The sequence below is a fragment of the Nicotiana sylvestris genome, chromosome 12, assembly GCF_000393655.2.
Source record: "Nicotiana sylvestris chromosome 12, ASM39365v2, whole genome shotgun sequence".
NCBI classification, from domain to species: domain Eukaryota; kingdom Viridiplantae; phylum Streptophyta; class Magnoliopsida; order Solanales; family Solanaceae; genus Nicotiana; species Nicotiana sylvestris.
The window spans coordinates 163637031-163661445 of record NC_091068.1 but is presented as its reverse complement, the minus strand read 5'-3'; the positions used below and the strand labels follow the sequence as shown (position 1 = coordinate 163661445).

At 36.9% G+C, this 24415-nt stretch overlaps 2 protein-coding genes across 2 annotated transcripts; one reads left to right on the top strand and one right to left on the bottom strand.

Moving 5' to 3' along the window:
* Window positions 1-387: 387 nt before the first annotated feature.
* On the top strand, window positions 388-2065 carry LOC138884045 (high mobility group B protein 6-like). Its single transcript, XM_070164784.1, has 7 exons — window positions 388-468; window positions 633-715; window positions 803-908; window positions 1028-1093; window positions 1305-1460; window positions 1567-1764; window positions 1973-2065. Exons 1-7 carry the CDS (start codon window positions 388-390, stop codon window positions 2063-2065), a joined length of 783 nt encoding a protein of 260 aa, XP_070020885.1.
* A 16983-nt stretch (window positions 2066-19048) lies between these two features.
* Window positions 19049-20062, bottom strand: LOC138884044 (uncharacterized). The gene is made up of 3 exons (XM_070164783.1): window positions 19697-20062; window positions 19544-19597; window positions 19049-19204 (listed from the first exon to the last, which is right to left on the bottom strand). The coding sequence occupies exons 1-3, from the start codon at window positions 20060-20062 to the stop codon at window positions 19049-19051; spliced, it is 576 nt and encodes a 191-aa protein (XP_070020884.1).
* Window positions 20063-24415: the final 4353 nt, after the last annotated feature.

The following is a 24415-nucleotide window of genomic DNA, read 5'->3' as shown; positions in this document are numbered from 1 at the left end:
AAAGTGAAAACAATGAATTTTCACAGCTAAATTCTTCTTTTCCTTCTTTCTCTTTTTTGGCAGGAAATTCACGGTTATTAAGGTCCAATCGGAGTCAAGTGAGAAAATTAACGGCAGCAGATAGTCATAGATGTGGAAAAGAGAGATTAGTCATGCAAGCACAAAAACAACAAGAAGCTAAGCATGAAAACTGACAGATACCCACCAAATTCAATTACTATGAAGTAACGCGTGCAACAAAGAAAACGGAAGAGAGAAAATACTCACCTGAGCTCAAGAATACAGATGAATTGGAACCAAAAACAAAGGCAAAGAATATGAATACAAAAGAAGAAGAGTAACTTCTTCCCCCTCTCCCCACAGAATAAATAAATAAAACTCCGATGAATGACTAGCCATCAAGAAGAATTACTAGTCGTCTCTGCTAAAATTATTCTCACTTCTTCAACACCCAATTGGATTTTGAAAGTATCCTCTTGCTTGCACAACACCTTACGCTCAACCAATTGTAACAAAATTAGTAGAATCTACATGACTATTGATCATGTGATTCATGTTTCTCACACAAAATGTTCACCAAATATTTATTGATTTCTCAGTTTCAACTGTTACATGCTTTATCAATTCATCAGGAACAGAAAACAGCTATGGAATTGCTTGAACAATATATTAAATTCCAACAAGGAGCAATTGAAAATGAAAAAAAGAAGAAAAAGTAAAAGTTCCCTTTCCCTTGAGTCCTATTTATTTGGTGCTTACGAACTTAAAATCTTATATTCGCCTCGTTAATTCATTTTTATAGGAAAGAAAAGAACCCCTTGAAACCAAAACAACCAGTGTCAGCATTTTTCGTGTTTACAAAAGAGCATCGCATTGCTCTACTTACTGAGAACAAGAATGTGAAGGAGGTAATGATGAGTTTCATTGTTTGCTCGAACTGCACTACTTGGAATTGAGGCACAGTTGTTGTCGTTGTTATTATTATAGGGATTATTAAATTTCTAAGCTATTATTTCACAATTTATAGGTGGCAAAGATTACAGGCGAAGAATGGAAGAACATGACAGAGAAACAAAAGCCGCCTTATGAAGAGGTCTTTTACTTTGTCTTGGAAAATTGAAATCCCTTTGCTTCACTCAAATATTTCTATTTTTATCGGAAACAACCTCTTTGACCTTCCAGGGTAGGGGTAAGGCGGTGTACATTCTACCCACCCCAGACTCCACTTGTGGGAATACACTGGGTTGTTGTTATTGTTGTTGTCGTTGTTGTTAGAAGCTAAATAAATGCTTTCAAATATGCAGATGGAGCAATATTTGCAAGAAATGGAAGTTTATAAGAAGAAAAAAGATGAAGAAGCTGCTGAACATTTGAAGGAAGTGGAGGAACTGATGAAACTTAAGAAGCAAGAAGCACTTCAATTGCTCAAAAAGAAAGAAAAAACAGAAAATTTAATCAAGGTTCTTATTATATATTGTTGCTCTAGCCATTCTTGATCCAATTACTGATTAGGCTATGAAAAATCGAATTAGCTGATGATTGATATTGGTTTGTTGTGGCGATTAGCAGAAAACGAAAGGAAATCACCAAAAGAAGAAACAAAAGCAAGAGAAAAATGTGGATCCTAACAAACCAAAGAAGTCTGCTGGATCAGTCTTTCTTTTCAGCAAAGAGGAAAGGAAGAAACTAGGAAGAGCGACCTGGAATCAACAATTCTACCATTACTGCTCTCATTTCTCTGAAATGGAAAGTAAGCTCCGTGCAGTGTATTGATTCTTACGCTATTAGTTTAATTTGACCTATAACATGTAAATCTTTATAGCAAACCTATATGGTAACTTGAAGAAATAAAATTAATAAACATATTATAACCAATTAAATTGAATTGACTATGTATATAACTTTTTTCAGTCCAAAGTATACATATTTTTCTTTAGTATGTGGTGATGTGAGCTATTGTTTTGATTTGTAGGAATTGAGTAAAGAAGAAAAGCAAGTGTGGAACAACAAAGCAGCTGAAGCAATGGAAGCATACAAAATGGAAATGGAACTAATTATCATCTAACCTAACTAATTTTGTTCTAAATTGCCATGTGGTCTATTGTGAGACTGTTTACATATAATCGAAATACTATCATATTTAAATTAACTTGTAATTTTAAATTTTTTAGAAATATAAACAAATTAGTAATTTTACCTTTTTCATAAATTTACTGATATTTTTAATAATTTTTATTTTTGTATTATTTGCCATAAGCAAATGAACTTTTACTTTATCTCAACTCAAATATTTCTATCTATAAATTGAAATATATTTTTATCTTTAAATTAGAAATCAAATTATTTTCTTTCTCAAAAATAATATTGGCAGTTTTTTTTATAGATATAGACTACCATATTAGGAAGAAACTACTCCCCAATTTGAATAAGCATTTTTTTTCTTATTTTTTTTATTTTAGAATAATTTTAAGACTCCAACTTTGTTGGAGCTATCCTCGTATTATCTCTGTTTTCATCTTTGTAATTTTTTTTCTACTGTAATATTATAATTAGTTTTTTTTTTATTTTGAATTTTAGATAAAATCGAAATACTATCATATATTATTAACCCGTCAACTGATAAATATTGGTGCAACAATCAGAAAACATATGGGTAATAATATAATTAGTAGGTTGAAAAGTTGTCTAATTGCCCGATCAAGAAATCTTGCTATGGTACAAAATTTTTCAAATTCAAAAATAGTAACTAATTATTAATAATACGTAGAATTTTTTTCTATATTATATGGAATAAACAATTAGACTTTCTTCTATTTTATTTTCAATATAAAGTTTTAATTTTTATATTTTTTATTATGTTGCTTGTAGTAATTTCAATTTCAAATTAGGCTTTTCTTCTATGTTTAGATTCAAATTCAAAATAGTAAATAATTATAATGAGCATAATTTATTTTTGTAAAATTTAAATTCAAAGAAAAAGTAATTACTATCTAACCTAAATAATTTTGTCCTAAAATTGCCAAGTGACTTTTTATTATGTTGCCCCTTGACTTACTTTCAATATAAAGTTTTGATTTTTATATTTTTTTACTATGTTGCTTGTAATTGTTTGAAATTCAAATTAGACTTTTCTTCTATGTTTATATTCAAATTCAAAAATAGTAACTAATTATTAATAACACATAGTGCACAATTTATTTTTCTAAAATTTAAATTCAGAGAAAAACTAACTATTACCTAAGCTAACTAATTTTGTCCTAAAATTGCCAAGTTGCTTTTTATTATGTTGCCACTTGGCTTACTATGGTGTCTTTGCCTATCCTATATATATAAATTTCAATATAAAGTTTAGATTTTTAAAATTTACTATGTTGCTAGTAATGGTTTCAAATTCAAATTAGACTTTTCTTCTATGTTGAAATTGAAATTCAAAAATAGTAACTCATTATTAATAACACATAGTGCATAATTTATTTTTTTAAAATTTGACTTCAAAGAAAAACTAACTATTACCTAATCTAACTAATTTTGTCCTAAAATTATCAAGTGGCCTTTTATTATGTTGTCACTTGGCTAACTATTGTGTCTTTGCCTCTCCTGTTATATATAGATAATAATGGTTTCAAATTTAAATTAGACTTTTCTTCTATGTTGAAATTCAAATTCAAAAATAGTAACTAATTACTCATAACACATAGTGCATAATTTATTTTTTAAAAATTTAAATTCAGAGAAAAACTAACTATAACCTAAATCTAACTAATTTTGTCCTAAAATTGCCAAGTGATTTTTCATTATGTTGCCATTTGACTTACTATGATGTCTTTGTCTCTCATATTATATATAGATAGATAGATAGATTGTTGGGGGGGGGGGGAAGAGAGGTTAGGAGGGAATTAATAACTGTTTCCATTGAATTTTTCTCCAAGATTCGTTGCAATAAATATATCTATTGGAACGGTTCAAATAAACGTTGCAAAATAAAACATCTATCGGAACGGTTTCCACCCAAATGCAACGATTTTATAGCCAAAGTGTGCCGGTAGTACCAATGTCTTATTGCAACGGTTACAACCGTTGCAATAAACTCGTCTATAGTAACAGTTTCTGAACCGTTGCCATAGGCCTATTTCTAGTAGTGAAAGTCAAAGATTTCAAAGGTCACATTAATCTAGAAGTAAACCACTGTATATAACTTAATTTTAAAGATTTTCCAAATATAGAAAGAATGGGTGTAGAACGTGCAGGTCATTTTCTCCAAGTATCATAATAAATATAGTAATTATTAAATTTGTTGAGCTTCGATAGTTATCATATTCCTCCACGTTGCGTGCGTTTGATTATAAATTGGCATTGATGATTGATACGCTCAAATTACACTTAAATAAATATTGTAAGGTGGTTGGTGTCAAATATAATAATCCAACAAGGTTGGGTCGAATCCCACAGATAACATGTGTGAAAATATTACTTGAATAGTGTGAAGCTTGACTTAAGTCGTAACTCTACTCCTTTAGCTTAAAAAAAGAATGATATAATTGTGAATTAACAAGATGACTATTTTGTTGTGAGAATGTTAATTTGATTAAGGAAACCAAGGTTGTGTCCCCATCAATGAAATCTAATGCTACCAGTATTAATATAATATATTTTTAATGGAAGGTCCTTTGATATGCAAATGGTTTCTAAATAACTGCCTAATATTTTTCAATAATTGGGTAGTATTTTCTCTTTATGATTTTTCCAAATATAAAAGAGTTGCAATTAAGAATAACCAATTTATGCCAAGTAGAACCTACTTATTGCTAAGCGATTCTATTAAACAAGGTTTAAAGCCTTGAGTTCTTGATATTCACTTCTACCAAACCCTAACCCACTTTTCCAAGTAAAGATAGAGTAAAATGGAATGAATCAATGTTTGCAACCACCAACAATAAATAAAGCATAAGAAATGAATAAATATCAACCAACCATTATATATATATAGATTCAATGTTAAACACTCATTAACATTGCACCCATTTAGGGTCCACAACTTTAGTATTTAAAACAAGTACAAAAATAAAGCAATAAATAAAGTCATAAAGCTTACAAAGGTACAAGATTCTCTCTTCAAAAGCTTCAAAAATAATGGTATATTCAATGCCTTCAATGTGGTCTCTTTTTTAGACTCAATAACCTACAAAAACCCTAGTAAATCTATTTATATTAGACTAAAAGTCGGGGTTAAGATTGGACAAAGTTGCCCCTGCAGAGCCCTTCTGCAACCGTATAGTGGTCGCGGAACATGTATGCGGTCTGCATAATTGAAACAGGCATCACATAATTGCAAGTCTTGAAGCCCAGTTCTCCATCGCATTCCGGTTCTACAGTCAGCATAACAATTATGCGAATGCAGACTTCATCGCAAAAAGTGTTAAGCCAAATTTCCAGTTGCAATTGCGTGGTTATTATGCGGTCCGCGAAAGTGTTATGTGATCGCATAATGGACTGCATAATCTTCTCTCTAGTGTCCAAAAGAACTGCTTCAGTCTGCGGTGGGTTTGCGGTCCGCACATCACTTCTGCAGTTGCAGACTTGCCGCATTTCCGCCCTTTTATGGATTTTTGACTTCTTTTCCATGTTTTTGGTTCTTCAAGTCTCGTGCACTACAAAACACCAAAACTTCATAAGAATTAACTAAAAATACTTTGAAAGACTAACTAAAATCTATGTAACTGGTATCAAAAGTGCCGAAATTCTACGGCACATCAGCACCTCCAACTTAGACATTTGCTTGTCCTCAAGCAACTAAAACAAAATTATCCTATCCTATACTACTTCTATTTCCGACATATCACAAAACAGCAGTGCCTATAGATAGTTTTGCCTATCAGCTAACAAGCATGTAACCTCTTTTATTTGCCCTTTATGGAAGACAACGATCATTTAAAAATTTGACTAATCAACTTGTAAAATTCGAGCCTCAACCAAAATGACAGAATGCTACCCATAGCTAAGTGTGCACTTGTATTCTACTTCAAGAACCTAACTTCTGCTATGTTATGCCAAATTCCGGATAAGGCCGTGATGGCGCCCAACACCGTTGTTAGGCAAGCCAATACTAATCAACCAATAAATTCTCATTTGAATAATTAGTATGTGAGAACGTTTCCTTATTGATTAAGAAATTTAGAGTTTAAAATTTAAGAATAATTAAATGAAAGTAATATATACGAATTGAAATCATGAAAGTAAGCCAAAAATCATAAGTCTACTAATGTGTGTGCCAAGACCTAGTATCACAAGTGTGTGGGCAATCTAGTAGAATATACAAAATCATGCTATCCTACTGTATAGAAAAGAAATAGATAGGAACATAAAGACAAAGCAGAGACTCCAGCTGTTGCGGAACGGCTCGGAAGGGCAGCTCACCGGGAAGTCTCGAGCTGAGGAGTCCAAATCTACGCGCCGGACTGATGGCCAGATGCACCTGCCTCAAAGCCTGTACATTCAAGTACAGAAGTGTAGCATGAGTACATAAAAATATGTACCCCAGTAAGTATCTCGTCTAACCACGAAGAAATAGTGACGAGGGGTTGACTTCGAGACTTACTAGGGCTAATAATATGAAGTTCAAGTTATAAATCATGATGTATGTAGATGTCACGACCCAAAATCCCAACCCGGTCGTGATGGCGCCTCTCGTGAGGACAAGGCCAACCAATCAACAAAACAGTACATCTCTTTATAATTACTTAGCAGGAATAAGTATAAATCATGAGCAATATAATCTTAAATGCAAAATAAACGTGATAGAACAAGGAAAACCATCCCAACTCAGCCCGGAATCGGGGTGTCACGAGTCATGAGCTACTACAGAGTTTACTAATATTTTACAAAGTCTGGAATTATCATAAATAACAAAGATAAGGGAGAAAACGGGGCTGCGGACGTCAACAGCTACCTCGTTACTCCTAGTCACCGCCTGGTCTGGAAAGAATCAGCGCTCAGGAGCGAACTCAGCTCTGCCTGTATCTGCACACATGGTGCAGGGAGTAATGTGAGTACTCCGACCCAGTGAGTAATAAAAATAAATAACGACTGAAAACATGAAATCTCATAACGGCACAATATAGCGCTATCCCAAGCAGTAAAATCAGTTATACAGTAAAATAGTGAGTATCAGATAATTCTTCTTTTAAAACAGTAAAGACAAATAATTTCCACAGTAAGGATAAATCAAAAGCTTGCCCCTCAGGCTCAATATGTAAATCTCAGTATAGTATCAGCCCCTCGGGCTCACTCCCAACTCACCAGCACACAACATCAGCCCGTCGGGCTCACTCCCAACTCACCACACACAAGCAACGGCCTCTCAGGCCCACTCCCAACTCACCTGGGTACCCTGCGCTCACTGGAGGTGTGTACAGACTCCGTAGGGGCTCCTACAGCCCAAGCGCAATATCAATAGGCTTGAAAGCCTTCACACATCACACACGAGGCCTGAAAGCCTCCTCATATAACACTCGAGGCCTGAAAGCCTCCTCACATCACTCAACATATCCTCACGTATGGCCCTCGGCCTCAATCAGTCCAGAAAATAATCATAAGCCTCTTGGGCATCAGTAAAACAATAGTGCTCAGCTCAACAACATTATAAATATCATTAAATCTCGAGTTGAGTATAAATGTAGCTGAGTTCACAAAATAATATAATTCAATTGGACTGAGTTCAAATAATATTTCAATTCGTGAGGAAAATAGTGATGTAAATTCACAAAAGATTTCAGATAATTGGCACGAAGCCCAAATATGGCAATAAGCCCAATCATAGTGAAAAACAATAAATCTTTATCAATTACGCGGTAAAAATATCAACTGGGATGGACCAAGTCACAATCCCCAATAGTAAATGACCCCGCGCTCGTCATACAACGCGTGTCTCATCTCAACATAGCAGTATGTTGTGCAATCCGGGGTTTCAAACCCTCAGTGCATCATTTAAAATCATTACTCACCTCGAACCGGTGAAATCTATAGCTTGCGACGCCTTTGCCCCTCAAATCGGCCTCCACGCGCGTCGAATCTAACCAAAATCAGAGCAAATATATCACAATATGCTAAGGGAACAATTCCCAATCGAAAATACTCGAAAAACACTAAAAATCACGAAGTTGGCAAAACCCGAGCCCCGGGCCCACTTCTCGAAAAATTATGAAAGTGACATCACCGGATTCGTCGTCTCGCCACGAGTCCGTACATATAAAATTTACCAAAATCGGAGTTCAAATGACCCCTCAAATCTTCAAATCTTATTTTCAAATCCCTAGGCCTAAATCCTCAATTTACTCCTCAAAAACATGTAATTTAGTCGGATTATTCGATGATAATTCAATATTATGGAGTAAAAATGATCACAAGTGACTTACCTCAAGATTTCCCGTGATTTTTCGCTCAAAATTGCCTAAAATCCGAGCTCCAAATCGTCAAAAATGGAAAAATCTCCCGAACTTAACATTCTGTCCGATACTGTTCACGGGTTACTGTTCCGCGTGAGGTCAATGTTCACTGTTCACCTGCGCGGTTACTGTTCACGCGCGGGTACTGTTCACTGCTGCAGAAAATACAGCAGCTTTTAAGAAATTTGCAGCACAACCATGTTTCACTAAAATGGCTCTAACTCTATCATACGAACTCAGAATTAGATGATTCTTGTTCTTATGATTCACAAATAATAATACGAACACAACCCTTCAATCTAAACTCAATTCGGAGCTCGTTTGCCCAGTTCAATACCCATTTCGCTCGTTAAACGATTAACTCACATTTCACGTCAAAAACCCAATCGCGACTTGATGAAATTAAACCAAAATTTCCAGATCAGTCCTATAATTCATGATTTAAATTCTGGAAGTCTCGAAATAAAATTTGGATCTCTAGAACTAAAAATGAACCTTTAGATCATTACATTTATGCTCAAAACGGCAAAAATCTTCCAAAAATAATCCGTTGGGCATCCGAAATACACCCGAGGCCCCCGGGACCCCGACCAATAATACCAAACAGTCCCAAAATATATTATAGACTTGCTCGAGGCCTCAAATCACATCAAACAACGCTAAAATCATGAATCAACCTCCAATCCAAGTTTTATGAACTTTAGAATTTCCAACTTCTATTTACGATGCCGAAACCTATCAAATCACGTCCGATTGACTTCAAATTTTGCACACAAGTCCGAAATGACATAACGAAGCTGCAGAAATTCTCGGAACTCCATTTCGAATCTCGGATCAAAATTTCACCTATCAACCGAAAATTGCCGAAATTCTAACTTCGCCAAAATAGGCTAACTTCTTCACCGGACCTCCAAAATTACTTCCGATTGCGCTCCTAAGCCTTAAATCATCACCTGGAGCTAACCGAATCATCGGAATTTAATTCTGAGCCCTCTAACTCATAAGTCAACATCCAGTTGACTTTTCCAACTTAAGCCTTCTTAAAAGAGACTAAGTGTCTCGTGTCTTATCAAAATTACTCCAAATAAATTCTAACGCACCCAATACCGATAATGAAATATAAGGAAGCAGAAAATGAGAAGAACGGGGTAGTAACTCATGAGACGACGGGTCGATTCGTTACAGTAGATAACAACAATAAGCTCAAGACAAGGATAATAACTGGAAAGTCCTTCCACCATGTCTAAGAATTCAACACCTTCTTTATTTAAAAACAAGTAAACCTTCAAGCAACAAATTATGCAAACTATTAAGAGGTTTCAATTCTGTTATCACACACAAAATACTACCGAGAACGTTTGGCCTGATGCAACATAAATGTAAACTGTGTACTGCAGAGGGTCGAGTGGCGCGAACCATAGATGCATCTATTCACCTCGCTGGCGAATCATACATGCGACGCGGTAAAACATAACCCTGCTCGCGAATCATACGTGCGATACAGCTAAACATAATTTTATAATTTAATCATAACACTTCCTTTATTCCTTTTCAAAAATGAAGACAATTCAACTACAAGCCTTTAAATGTTACATCTCGCGTTTCGTACGTTAAAGTTTCGTCTTCAGTTAATCGACGTAGACGCGGAGGATGAGGTTATCTTGAGGTTAACATATTTATGCTATTTATAACAAGATATAAGTAAGTGCCATGAAGGATAAATGGTACACGAATCAAAGAAAATAAGTTTCGTTGAAGGTTGGTGATTTGAGATAAAATACGGTCTGAGCTATAATACTCGATATTTATGGACTAGTACCATACAAGGTATCATATGACCGTGATAGTATGATGTATAAAGTATATTAAAAATGAGTAGTATTTTATGTAATTTGATATAATTTTTAATTATGCGGGTAATTAATTAATTATTGGATAACGGGACATTACCTAGTTAATTAATAAATTAAGAGATAAGACTAAACCCTCCCCCCAAATGTGACAGCAAGGAAGCTAGGTCATATTGGCTTAGGTAGCTATGTAAGATAACAAGACTTTTAACGTATAAAGTAAAGACATTCAAGTTTGGTTCATTTGGACATAGTATTCTATAAGCTAAACTCTTGCAATGTATAATGTTCTTGAAATTCTATAAGCTATTCTACAAGTTTGGTTCTTATATATATTTCTTCCTAATTCAAAGTATTTCAAGAACAGAAGCTAAACTCAATCCAAAAAAAAGCTTCCAACGAAATTCTTGCAACCAAACAATTCCAACAAGAATTGTTAGAACCATAGCAACGTAAAATTTTACAGTTTTAAAGGAGTACGGTGCAATCTTTTCCAAGAATATTATAGGATTTTTTTCCCCTACTCCATGTATGTTAAGGCTATCCCTTCTTTCTTTTTGGCATGATCTATACACACAAGCGAAATGAGCAAATGCACAACTTCCATAAATTACTCTATTCGTTGAAACGCTAGAGATGTGTATATTCTTATTTCGTTGAAATGCTAGAGATGTGTATATTCTTATTCTCCCATAAGTCTTATTATTCTATCGTCTATTCATGGGTCTCAGAAAATACGTAAGTTGATAAAGTCTATTCCATGATATTAATCAGAGGCAAAATGGTCTTATAACACTCCGAAAGTATTGACGTACTTATCATGCATTGCATTCACTTACACTAACCCATGACCAGATGGCGTTATATACACGCATATATGTAAATATATGTATATGGAATATGGAAAAAGGTTACGGCGTTATATACGTCCCACCACCTGATCAGTTGGTATATGATGATTTTGCCCACAGTGGCCGAGATGATATGATGGAATGCCCTCAGAGGCTTGATGATATTATGTACATCTATACCTATGCATGACACGATATTTATACGTACGTGCATGACATTATAAATGTTTCAGAATTTACAAAGTTATTTAGATTTACAGAAGGATCTCTTATTTCCATGTTTCATCTATGTCTTTTATGTACTAATTTTCATGCCTTACATACTTAGTACATTATTCGTACTGACGCCCTATTTCCCGGGGCCTATATTTCATGCCCGCAGGTGCAGGTAGGCAAGTCGATGGTTCACCTTCTTAGGACCCTTGATCAGCGAGAGTTGGCGTGCTCCACTTGATTCAGAGCTGCTTTTGATTTTGGTATGATATGCTTGTGTGTATATATATAAATGTATCAAAATCCCTAGTTATCAGTATGATGTGGCTCAGTCTCGTCTTTGTACAGTTGTATTTCTATTAGAGGTTTGTAGACAGTTACGTATAGTTAGATAGCATGTGGCCTTTTCGGCTTTCAGTTTTGGGTATATAGTTGTCTATAGCAACCTTGCTGGCTCGCCCAATGTATTCCGCATGTATATGTACATATGCCTTTTTGGCAAGTTTCCTTCATCTATGTTATTCTCGTAATTCAGTAGAAGTCATTCAGGTTTATATCTTAGACGCATTCTTAGGGGTGTTCGATAGGTAGGACTCGAGCACCCGTTGTGGCCCATCGATTTGGGTCGTGACAAAAGTGGTATTAAAGCAGGTTTGTCCTAAGGTTGTCTATAGACCGTGTCTAGCAGAGTCTTGTTTATGGGTGTGTTATGCACCACACTTATAGACATGAGGCTACAGGACATATAGGATGTTATCCTCTCTTTATATCTTAGATCGTGCGATATAAAAATTCATGTTCCTAACGATATGTTACCTTTTTAGCAATGCCTCCGAAGACTACAACCGTCCAGAAAGGAAAGTCCATGGCTGGTGAGACTACTAGTCGAGTGCCATGAGTTACCAGGGCTTGGGGAGAGTCTCATTATGAGATTCCATTTCAGACTTCACATACCCCATCCTCTCTAGAAGTGTTCCGAGGGGCACCAGCTTTAGCGCCCACCCCTGTACATTCAGCCCCTCAGCTAGATGCACTGATCAGAAGATGAGAGATGCTATTCAACTATTAACCCGATTAGTAGCCACATATGAAGTATGTATTGGTCATGTAGATAGGTCCGTCAGTGCGAGGGTTCGTGACTTCATTAGTTTAGACCCTCCGGTATTCACTGGGGCAGATCCAAACTAGGACCCTTAGGTATTTATTGATAGAATGCAGAGGACGTTAAGGGTAATGAAGGCCACCGTGACTGAGTCAGTTGAGCTAGCTTCCTATAGACTCCGAGATGTTGCAATTAATTGGTACAAGTCTTGGGAATTGTCCAGAGGTGAGGATGCCCCTCCAGCAGTATGGCAGGAGTTTACAGAAGCTTTTCTTCGTCATTATCTGCCACCAGATCTTATACGTGCTAGAGTTGATAGGTTCTTGACCCTTCGGCAGGGTAACAAGAGTGTTAGGGAGTACAGTCTTCAGTTTAATTCATTGGCTAGGTATGCTCCCACTATTGTATCTAAGATGGAGGATCGAGTTCACCGGTTCGTGATGGGTTAGATCCATACTTGCTTAATGATTCTATGTCGGTCTCACTTCACGCAAACATGGATATTTCTCATATTCAGGCATACGCTCAAGGTGTAGAGGAGCATAAGTAGAAATAGAGGGCCGATCGTGAGCATGATAAGGCCTAGAATAAGAGAACAAGGTCTTCAGGTCCTTCTGGTGAGTTTTAAGTTGGTCAGAGACAATAGTACCCGAGTTATCCAACCCAGCCATCGACTAGCGCATCCCCTCAGTTTGGCGGTAAGAGATTTGATAGTTCCACATATTCAGGGCCTGATCAGAATTTTAGGGCCTCAGGTTCTCAATATAGGGGTGAGTCAAGTCAGATGAGGCTGCCCTTGCCATGATATGGTCAGTGTGGTAAACAACATGCCGGGAGTGCCGTATGGGATTGGGTGTTTGTTATACTTGTGGTTATCTGGGCCACGTTATAAGGAATTGTCCTACGAGAGGTGATGCAAGCATAGCTCAGCCAACGAGATCTGTAGCTGGTTCGTCCTTATCAGTACGCCCCCTTGGGCATGGTTCACAAGCATCAATGAGTAGTGGTAGAGGCAGAGGCGGATCATCTAGCTCGAGCGGTCCTTAGAACCAAATTTATGCGTTGGCAGGACGATAGGATCAGGAGTCATCGCCTGATGTGGTTACATGTATATTATCAATCTCCTCATATGATGTATATGCACTGATTGACCTAGGTTCCACCTTATCATATGTTACTTCGTTTGTTGCTAGTAAGTTTGGAATAAAACCTGAATTGGTTAAACCTTTTGAGGTGTCTACGCCTATCGGGGACTCAATGATAGTTAAGTAAGTATATAGGGGTTGTATAATAGTAGTTCATAGTTGAACTACTATAGCGGACTTAATCGAGTTAGATATGGTAGAATTTGATGTTATAATGGGTATGGATTGGCTGGCTTCTTGTCATGCCAACGTTGATTATAGATTAAAGATAGTCCGATTTCAATTTCCAAGGGAGCCTGTTTTGGAGTGGAAAGGTAATACGGCGTCGCCAAGAGGTAGATTTATTTCCTATCTCAAGGCATGGAAGATGATCAGAAAGGGCTGTATTTATCACTTAGTTTGGGTTCAGGATGTAGAAGTAGAGTCACCAACCATTCAGTCCATCCCTGTGGTTAATAAGTTTCCTGATGTTTTTCCCGATGACCTTCCGGATCTTCCACCAAAGCGAGAAATTGAGTTTGCTATTGACTTACTACCAGATACTCATCCAATATCTATTCCTGCCTATAGAATGACCCCCGCAGAGCTGAAAGAGTTGAAGGAACAACTAAAGGATTTGCTTGAAAAAGGCTTTATCAGACCTAGTACATCACCATGGGGAGCACCTGTGTTATTTGTGAGGAAGAAAGATGGTTCCTTACGGATTTGCATTGATTTAGACAGTTGAATAAGGTGACGATCAAGAACAAGTACCCGCTCTCGAGGATTGATGATTTATTTGATCAATTGCAAGGTGCAAAGTGTTTTTCAAAGATAAACTTGAGGTCCGGGTACTGTCAAGTAAGGGTTAAGGAGAAAGATATTCCGAAATAGCATTCAGAACCAGATATGGGCTCTTTGAGTTACGTGTTATGTCATTCAGTTTGACCAATGCCCCAGCAGTATTCATGGATTTGATGAACCGTGTGTTCAGGACCTTTTTAGATCTATTCGTAATTGTATTTATCGACGATATATTGGTGTATTCTCGTTCAGAGGCTGAGCATGCAGATCATTTGCGTACTGTCCTAAGAGTTTTACAAAAAGGGAAGTTGTATGCAAAATTCTCTAAATGTGAATTCTGGTTGAACTTTGTAGCTTTCCTTGGACATATCATTTCGGGTGAAGGCATCCGGGTGGATACACAAAAGGTTGAGGTAGTAAAGACTTGGCCTAGACCCACAACACCAACAGAGGTTCGTAGCTTTCTCGGTTTGGCAGGTTATTACAAGAGATTTGTAGAGGGATTTTCTTCCCTTTCAGCACCTTTGACAAAGTTGACCGACGCTTGTAGTGATACCCAAGTTTTCCCTCTTATATTTTTAAATGCATATATGCTTTCAAAATTGCGCATGAACATTAACCAATATTTTTCCATAATTTTTTGTGATTTTAATTAATTTATTCTAGCATTTTATTATCTAAATAATTACTAATTGCATAACAAGTAATTTTATAATAATTTATTACTTGATTTTTTATCTTTTATATTTATATTAAGATTTATTCATTTTATGCATAATTATATTTGTATCTTTAGGCTATAATTGCAATAACTTTGCAATAATAGTCCATATATGCATAATTACTTTATTTCTACAAGAAAATGACCTTTTATATTTTTATAATATTAAGTAATTATTTTGAATCATTTTTATGCATAAATATCATTTTTATCATTTATTAGCTATTTTTATAAATTATTTTATCAAATTAATTGGGTATTTAACAAATAGCCTCTTTTAATTTGATTTCTTTTCGAATCTGGCCCAAATTATACCCCAACCCAATTTAATCATACCCATGACCCAATCTCCTATAACCTGCCCCAACCCAGATGGAATCCTTGCCGTTGATCTCAGAAGATCAACGGTCTAGGATCCATTTTCTTTTTTAATTAACCCATAACCCCCATAAACCTAATCATTTCTAAAAATCCGCCGCCCCTGAATCCCTTCCTCCTCTCTTCTCTCTCAACCTTCCCCTAACCCTAGCCCACCGTCACCTGAACCCCCTTCAATCCATGGGATTTCTCTTCGATCTTGGGCCTTACTTGGCCTCATATCTCTACTGGTTATACGATTTCTACGCTACTTGATGTGTATCTCAAGAGACTCGAACCAAATCTGGTTCAAAGTCTCTCCTTTCTCGATTATTCCGTCTATGTTCACCCCGATAGCTGTGAGTACGAGCTTCTTCGTATTTTTGGGGTTTCAAATCTCTGGTTCAAACCAGAATTGATTCGCTTCTATATATTTTTATGGACCTAGCTATTTTCTGGTTGAATCCATTTAAATCTCTTTAGATCTGAAACGATTTTGTGTTTGTTTGGTATTTCTCTCTTAAGATTTTCTGTTCTTACTATTATTATTGACTGATTTCGTTTATCCTAAAAGCTAGGGTTTTGATTTCTGATGGATTTCTACAAAAAAAGGTTTTAACCTTTAAATATTTTCATCTCTGAGAATTTCTTATTTACTTTTCGACTGATTTTTACATGATTTAATCAAGCTCCATGTATATGTATTTGTATTTCTTAGGGTTTTGATTATTTGACTATTTACCCTACTGTCTTTTACCCGTTTACCCTTAGTTCTGTCAATTAAGTGTTAATTGATTTTATTACCCAAATTAGGGTTTGAATTTAGTATCTGCATTTCCTTATTAAGATTTTACCTATTTTACCTTATTTATGTGATTAATTATCCGTGCTACTGGCCTAATTTTGTGTTCTGACTTTTAATTGATCTCTATACTTACTACCTACCTTATTTAGACCTCAATCTTGACTGCTGATTTATTCCGTATTAATTTAAGTGATACTTCCGTGATTCTGCCTGTTAATTGATTCCTGTTTGCCTTAATTGACTGATTAAGTGATCTCTTTGCCTTATTTGTGTACCATTGATTCTCCTACATTATTTGATTTTACTCTACTATATGCTATAAAACCCTTTATTGTTCTGATTTTCAAGCACACACTAAGACTCAGACATATACATACTAAGACACTTACACACTTTACAACTTAAAAACTTTCAACCTACCTCTCTCTAAACTTGAGTTTTCTCTTTCTATTGTTCTGATATCTGCACTATTTGGCCAGCTGAAAGCCAATACCAGATTCTCTGGATTCTAACTGCTACTACATTCTTGTTTGCTTTCTTCTCAACTGGTATGCCTTAACTCCTATTATTCTATTCTGTTCTATATGCCTTATTCGATTAGTCTATTTAAATTTTCAGCATGTTTCTGCTTTCTATATGACTACATGATCCCACTTAGTGATAATGCTAAACTAAGTTACCTTCAATAATGTGAAACCCTGTCTAATTCAGCTGTATGTTCCCTATTCTAACTATTGTTAGATACTGCAAACATGTAATATGTGGCTAATTCTGTATGTTAGTTCAAGTTTTTTTGCTTTTATGATTACTTTAAATGCTGGTATGAGTATCTAGTCTGAACAAATATCAACTTAGTTGAACTATATGCTGAACATGAGTTTGTTTGTTTTCTGGTGCAGTTCTATTACTGTTCTGTATATACTGATTTCTAAACTTGTTCCCCTTACCCACTATGTACTAGTTTTCAAACTTCCTCTCTTAGTTACTTAGGTTTCTACCACCCCCAGTGTGAGCACTGCTTAGGGTCCTTGAGACTCCTTGGAACTCTCACACATTGGGGTTGGTTTCCAATCTCTTCTGAATTCTGTGTTGAAAGTGTGGTTCTAGTGTGAGCATTGCTCGGGGTCCTTGAGGCTCTTTGGGAACTTTGACACACTAGAAGCTTGTTTTAAGGTATTGTGGATCCCTGCTATTGTTTCAGAGCTGTTGTGTTTGAATTCCTAGATCCCAGGTATATATTGGGCCTGCTAAGGCTCCCTATAGTGTAATGGATACTGTTATAATTTATTCATTCTAGGCTGTAATAATCTTTGTAATAAATAGATTTGGGGCTTACTAGTAAAATCAAGGGGGAGTTTTTCTTATATCTTTAAACTCTGATAGAAATCCTGCCTATAGGTTCCTTGGTTTAATTATGTGAATGTTATTACTTGTTTAGATATCATGCCTATAGGTTCCTTGGTTTAATTATGTGAATCTCTTATCTCATAATTCATGGCACGGGACGTCATGGTCTAAGGACGTCATCTTCACTGTCCAAAGACAATCTTCATGATCCAAAGGGAATTTGCATCATGTTTAAATTCTCACAATAATCTATATACTTGCATGCATCGTGTTATAAGTTTTGCAGGTAATCCAGGAAGAATCCGTTCTTTAAACAGGAGCAACTTTCGCTCTGGTTTCCGCTTGTACCACTTATACGTTGCCATTATTACATATGCAACCGATTCCCATCAATTACTCGCCTTTACTCTGTGACCGTTCAGATATCTGCCCTATGATACATCCGTTACGATTCAGATTCTCCTTCATAACTCCGTATAAACCCATCCGATACCACCTTTCATGAAAGAAACATACTACCATTCTTATAACAATTCCATTGGTTTTATTCACTGTTGGGTCCAGAACTACACGTGGCCTAATTCCTGTAAAATCAGGGATATGTAGGCAGCTCAAAAGACCAGGGTGTGGCCTATATTTTTTCAAGAAGGTAATTTACCAAAAAGGTACCACTTGAGCTCGTAGCACGCAATTCTACAGCTCTATGAGGCCCCACACTTGCCACAACAAAAGGACCTGCCCAATGAGACTTAAGCTTTCCGGGGAATGTGAGCACATGATTTTTGCTCTATATGAATTTCTCCTATAAAATCAAAGAAAATAGATTTTTTCCAATTATTTACCATTTTATAGGATTTTGTAAAATTTTTATTTAATTGTTTGCATTTTGTGCATGTTTAAGTTTTATTTAAATCATGAAAAAATACCAAAATATCATGCATTGCATTTAGGATTTATTTTTTATATTTTTAGAATTAATCAGTAATTATTTGCTTTATAAAAATTTAAAAATCACAAAATAGCTCATTTTTATATTTTTTATCTTTTAATTTTAGTTTATTGATTTTATCTTTTAATTTAGAATTAAGTAATGTTTACAATTTTTATAATTAGTTAATTAGTTTAATTTCACATTTTTAAATAATCTAGGATTTTAATTTTAGGATTTTAATTAAAGAAAAAGAAAAACAAAACAAAAGAAAAGAGAGTAATTGAAAAGAAAACACAGGTTTAAATTTGATTGGGCCAAAATTAATGCTGAGCCCAAATCCCTACCCAAATCTACCAACCAGCCCAATTTCCCAGGCCAAAAACCAGATCCGACCCACATACCCAACCCGTTTGACCCAATTCTTTTATTAAAACCTAGACATAACACACATTATAGAAGATCAAACACTCCTAAGCTTCAACGCCGTTTACTCCTCTCTCTCTTAACAGAAGAAACCATCAGACCCTCCCTCCCTAACACCCAACGCCGTTCCCCTCTCAAATACACGCTTTAAAATCCTGTACCCCTTTAAAGCAAGTTTCACTTTCGTCTTTTTCAACAAGTTGTTGTCTCTCAAGTAGCGTCTCCGGCGAAGCTTCTGATGAAGGCAGCAATAAAACAGTGAAAAAGGAACAAAAATAAGAAAAAGAAGCTAGGGCAAAAAGAAAAAAACAGAGTTCCCAATTTTTTTTTGTGATGATGGCAATGCCAGTACATATAGGTGACACTTACACGCTAGAAGACAAAACACATAACTAATTCTGACATGGACCTAAAGTATTTGATCTTACTAGTTCCATGGGCCTAATTACAATTAAGACAACTTAAGGAAGAAAATACAGAGAGACTAAACTGTCCATTCTTATAACTTTGAAAGAGCCCTATTAATAATTGAATATAACAGCTACGAACACCCTCTAAAGCCTTAGGTACTAACTTCGCAAGCTGGCCTAAATCTCAGTTGCATCAATTCTTCCCCCTTAAGAGCTTTCTGTCCTCAAGAAAGGAATGAAGCGAAACGAGTCTTCAATGCTGAATAGTCCTCCCAAGTAGCTCGATCAGGGGGTAGCTGGTCCCATTGCACTAAAACTTGAGCCACTACTTTGTTCCCCTTTTGAATCATACGTCTCTCTAAAATCTGCTGGGGTTGTGGGCAGTAAGGGCTTGAGAGTTCAACTATAGGTGGATGAGAGGTTTTCTCTGGTAGCTTGTGACATTTCTTGAGCTCCGAAACATGAAAGGTGGGATGCAGCAACAACTGAGGTGGAAGAGAGAGTCTGTATGCTACCTTCCCTACCTTTCGCAGTATCTGATAAGATCCATAGTACTTAGCGTATAGCTTAGAAAACTGTCCCCCTGACATGGTGACCTGTCTGTAAGGCTGGATTTTGACATACACCCAATCCCCATCTTCAAACTGCCTATCTGATCTGTGCTTGTTAGCTTGAGTTTCCATTCTTTATTGAGCCCTTCTGATATGGTACGTCAAAAGTTGCACCTTGAACTTCATAGTAAGTAAGCTCCTGTCCACTTCTTCCATAAGAGAATCTCCTGCAGCATAAGGTAGATGCAGTGGAGGAGGTTAGCCATATAGAGCTTCATATGGTGTACACTGTATAGATAAATGGAAGGTAGTGTTGTACCACCACTCAGCTGCCTCTAGGTAGTGCATCCAATCCTTTTGTGAGTCTGAGCAAAAGCACCTTAGGTAAGTTTCTACACACCTGTTAACTACCTCCGTCTGACCATCTGTATGTGGGTGATAAGCAGTAGAGGTATTGAGGCTTACACCTAGTATACCAAACAGTTCCTGCCATAACTTACTTGTGAAGATGGGGTCCCTATCACTTATAATGTCCTCTGGCAATCCATGTAACTTATAGATCTGCTCCATGAACACCTTAGATAACTCATTGGCGGAGTATGGGTGGGACAATCCTATGAAATGAGCATACTTGGTGAGCCTATCAACCACCACCCCTTGATATTTTGGCAGTCCTTCAATGAAGTCCATACTTATACTGATCCAAGCTGATTTAGGAATTCTAAGAGGCTGTAATAACCCTGGGTATGAAGCATTATCATACTTGTGCCTCTGACAAACATCACAGTACTTTACCAATCCTTGGATCTCTTCTTTCATTCTCTTCCAATAGAACAAGGAAGAAACCCTTCTGTATGTATTATCTATCCCTGAGTGTCCCCCAATGGTAGAATTATGCCACAATTGCAGGATCTCCCTTCTCAGTGCTAAGTCAGGGCCTACCACTAGCTTGCCATTCTTCCTTAACTATTGATGTATGAAAGTGTACCCTGCTTCATTTACTTCCTTGTTCTTAAGAGTTTGAATAGTGGCCTTCAGCTCTTCATCTAAGTCCCAACTCTTCATAATGGCCTCCAATAAATTAGACCTCACAGTGGATAGAGTCATAGCAAACAACTCTACCAAGGGAAGCCTAGAAAGTGCATCTGCAACCTTATTCTCTTTTCCCTTTTTATATTCAATCTCAAAGTCATACTGCATCAGCCTTGTTATCCACTTCAACTAGTTGCCACTATGTAATTTCTGCTCTAAAAGGAACTTCAGGGCCTTTTGGTCTGTTTTGACAACAAATGCTTTTACTGTCAAGTACTAAGACCATTTATTGATAGCCATGACCAACACAAGCAGTTCTTTGTCATAAACTGATAGAGCTTGGTGCTGAGTTGATAACCCTTTGCTAAGATAGGCAATTGGCTGTCCTTGTTGCATCAATACAGCTCCAATGCCTACATTTCACGCATCAGTCTCTACCACAAAGGTCAAGGAAAAGTTGGGCAAGGCCAGTACTGGGGCAGTAGTCAGGGCCTCTTTCAGCTTGTTAAAAGCTTCCTCAGCCTCCTTGTTCCAGCAAAAGCTATCCTTCTTGAGAAGATTAGTGAGGGGTTTACTGATGACCCCATACCTCTGTATGAATCTCCTATAGTATCCAGCAAGCGCCAAGAACCTCCTTAGTTGTGTGACTGTTTGTGGTTCTGGCCAAGACTCCATAGCTTCTATCTTCCTAGGATCTGTTGAGACTCCATTAGAAGATATGTAATGCCCCAGGTACTCCACTCTTTCTGTACCAAACACACACTTACTCCTCTTTGCCAACATCTGATATTGCACCAAAAGATCAAAAGCAATTTTAAGGTGTTGGACATGATCTTCCAAACTCTTACTATAAATTAAGATATCATCAAAAAATACCAAAATGAACTTCCTTAAGTGTGCTTGGAAGATGTGATTCATCAAACTTTGAAAACTGGAAGGTACATTGGTTAACCCAAAGGGCATAACCAAATACTCATAGTGTCCAGAGTGGGTCTTGAATGCAGTTTTAGGAACATCTGCAGGGGCCATTCTGATTTGATGGTACCCTGCTCTTAGATCCACCTTAGAGTATACTTGAGAACCTCCCAACTCATCCAACAACTCCTCAATTATAGGAATGGGAAATTTGTCTTTGACAGTCACCTTGTTCAAGGCCCTGTAGTCCACACACATTCTCCAGGTCCCATCTTTTTTTCCTACCAATACTACAGGTGATGCATAAGGGCTGGAGCTGTGTTGAATGATCCCTTGCACTAGCATTTCCTGTTTTAACTTTTCTATGACATCTTTCTGAACTGGTGAGTACCTATAAGGTCTAGCATTAGTTGGAGAAGTACCTTCCAACAAGGGAATGTGATGATCAAACACACCCCTGGAGGGAGTTAGCTGAGTTGGTTCCCCAAACACTCTGTCATAGTGCTTAAGGACCTCATTGATTTCTCTTGGTACCTCCACTCCTGTAGGTTCCAATTTCTCTTCTTTGACAGTTCTTACCTTGACCATAAACAGCTTTGGGTTGCCTCTATCCACCTTCTCCAGAGCCTTAGATTGGACAACCTTGAAATTAGGTTGAATGCCTTGTAAGGTCAATAACTTGCCCTCATGCTCCAACTCCATGATCAACTTTTTGAAATTGAACTTAGTATCCTCTAAGGGATATAACCACTGAATTCCTAGCACAATATCACTGCTACCAACAGGAAATACTAGGAAATCCCCTTGGAACATTGTGCCCTGCATAAGCCACTTGAATCCCTTGCATATCTTTTCTGTAGGAACTTCCCTTCCATCAGCCACCTGCACCAACTATGGCTTGATCTTACTAACCTTTCACCCTAACCTTTCTACTATATCCTCATCAATAAAGTTGTGAGTAGATACACAATCAATAAAGATTTCTAAGTGTTTCTGCTCAGTAAAACCCCTGAGCCTAAGTGTTTGGAATCCTGGAGTGCCATTAAGTGCTTGCAGGGATATGGCACAATTTCCTGGGGTCTCTTGTTACTTCCCTTCTTGTTCTTCCACAGGTTCTAAGGTTTCCTCCTCTACCCTTTATTCCTCTTCCAGTTCTTCTATGGGTCCTAATTCCAAAGAATAGATATGTCTCTTGGCCTTACATTTATGGCCAGGAGTAAACTTCTCATCATAGAAAAAGTACAATCCCCTTGCCCTTTTTTCATCCATCTCTGCAGGAGTCAGTCTTCTCCTCCTACTATTATCCATCTTGGCAACACGTTGCCTTTTGATTCCTGCTGAATTGTCTTTTTGCCAATGATCAGGACTGGCTCCACTAGCTCATCTACTCAAGGAAGAAGCTGAATTCAAGCTCCTGATTGCCCTGATCTGAGTAGCAAAACTTGCTTCGTGCAACCTGGCTAAGTAGTAAGCCTGGGGCAAGGTGCTGGATTCCCAACTCTGACAACATTGCTGAGTTCTGGTTTCAGATTGTTGATGAAGATACTGATTGCATGTCCTGTTGCTATATCCAGCTTATTCATCACACTATTGAAAGCTTGTTGATACTCTTTCACAGTCCCAGTATGCTTCACATTCATTATCTCAGTCATAGGGTCAGTGTACTCTGCCCCAAAACTATCACATAGTGCCCAAATATACTCATCCCAAGTGGGAAGGGGCATCTGACCTACTGGGACCGAGTGGTACACCTACCATAAGATATATAATGAAATGGGAGCGGGTGGTACGCCTACCACAAGATATATAATGAAATGGGAGCGGGTGGTACACCTACCACAAGATATATAATGAAATGGGAGTGGGTGATACGCCTACCACAAGATATAATGAAATGGGAGCGGGTGGTACGCCTACCACAAGATATAATAAAATGGGAGCGGGTGGTACGCCTACCACAAGATATAATGAAATGGGAGCGGGTGGTACGCCTACCACAAGATATAATGAAATGGGAGCGGGTGGTACGCCTACCACAAGACATAATGAAATGGGAGCGGGTGGTACGCCTATCACGAGATACATGAAATGGGAGCGGGTGGCACGCCTGCCACGAGATACATGAAATGGGATCGGGTTGCACGCCTGCAACAAGATGTGAAAAGAAAGTGAAATATGCTTTTGTTTCCCTTATTCTTGTTAGTGATTGGATTTTGATTCCTTTATAATTCTCCTTATATTCTATTTTTACTTTTTTTTTTATATATGCTCAATACTCCAAATTTCAACAATTGTTACATTTTTTTTAACTCAATTGATTTCTCAACTAAATTTTTCTTAAACCGTTTGAGGTTGTACTGTACAAAAAAAAAGGAATTTCTACTATATTTTGATTTATTGATTTCTCGTATTAAAGGTGAAGGATTCATTCGATATTGTACTTTAATTGAAAAGGGTATCTTCTTTATCAAATGATTTCTAAAAATAACTTCATATTTTCTTGTTGATTTCCTAATTGGGTTGGAAGTTGTACTCTAC

Bases quoted from the DNA above. Each gene is read 5' to 3' on its own strand.
- LOC138884044 (XM_070164783.1), bottom strand. From the start codon at position 20,062: ATGGAAACTCAAGCTAACAAGCACAGATCAGATAGGCAGTTTGAAGAT. The intron at 19,598-19,696 runs GTTTTAGTGCAA...TCTTGAGGACAG, and splicing joins GGAACAAAGTAGTGGCTCAA to AAAGCTCTTAAGGGGGAAGA. The intron at 19,205-19,543 runs GTTAGTACCTAA...TGCCTTCATCAG, and splicing joins GATTTAGGCCAGCTTGCGAA to AAGCTTCGCCGGAGACGCTA.
- LOC138884045 (XM_070164784.1), top strand. From the start codon at position 388: ATGACTAGCCATCAAGAAGAATTACTAGTCGTCTCTGCTAAAATTATT. The intron at 909-1,027 runs GTAATGATGAGT...CACAATTTATAG, and splicing joins AGAACAAGAATGTGAAGGAG to GTGGCAAAGATTACAGGCGA. The intron at 1,461-1,566 runs GTTCTTATTATA...TGTGGCGATTAG, and splicing joins AAACAGAAAATTTAATCAAG to CAGAAAACGAAAGGAAATCA.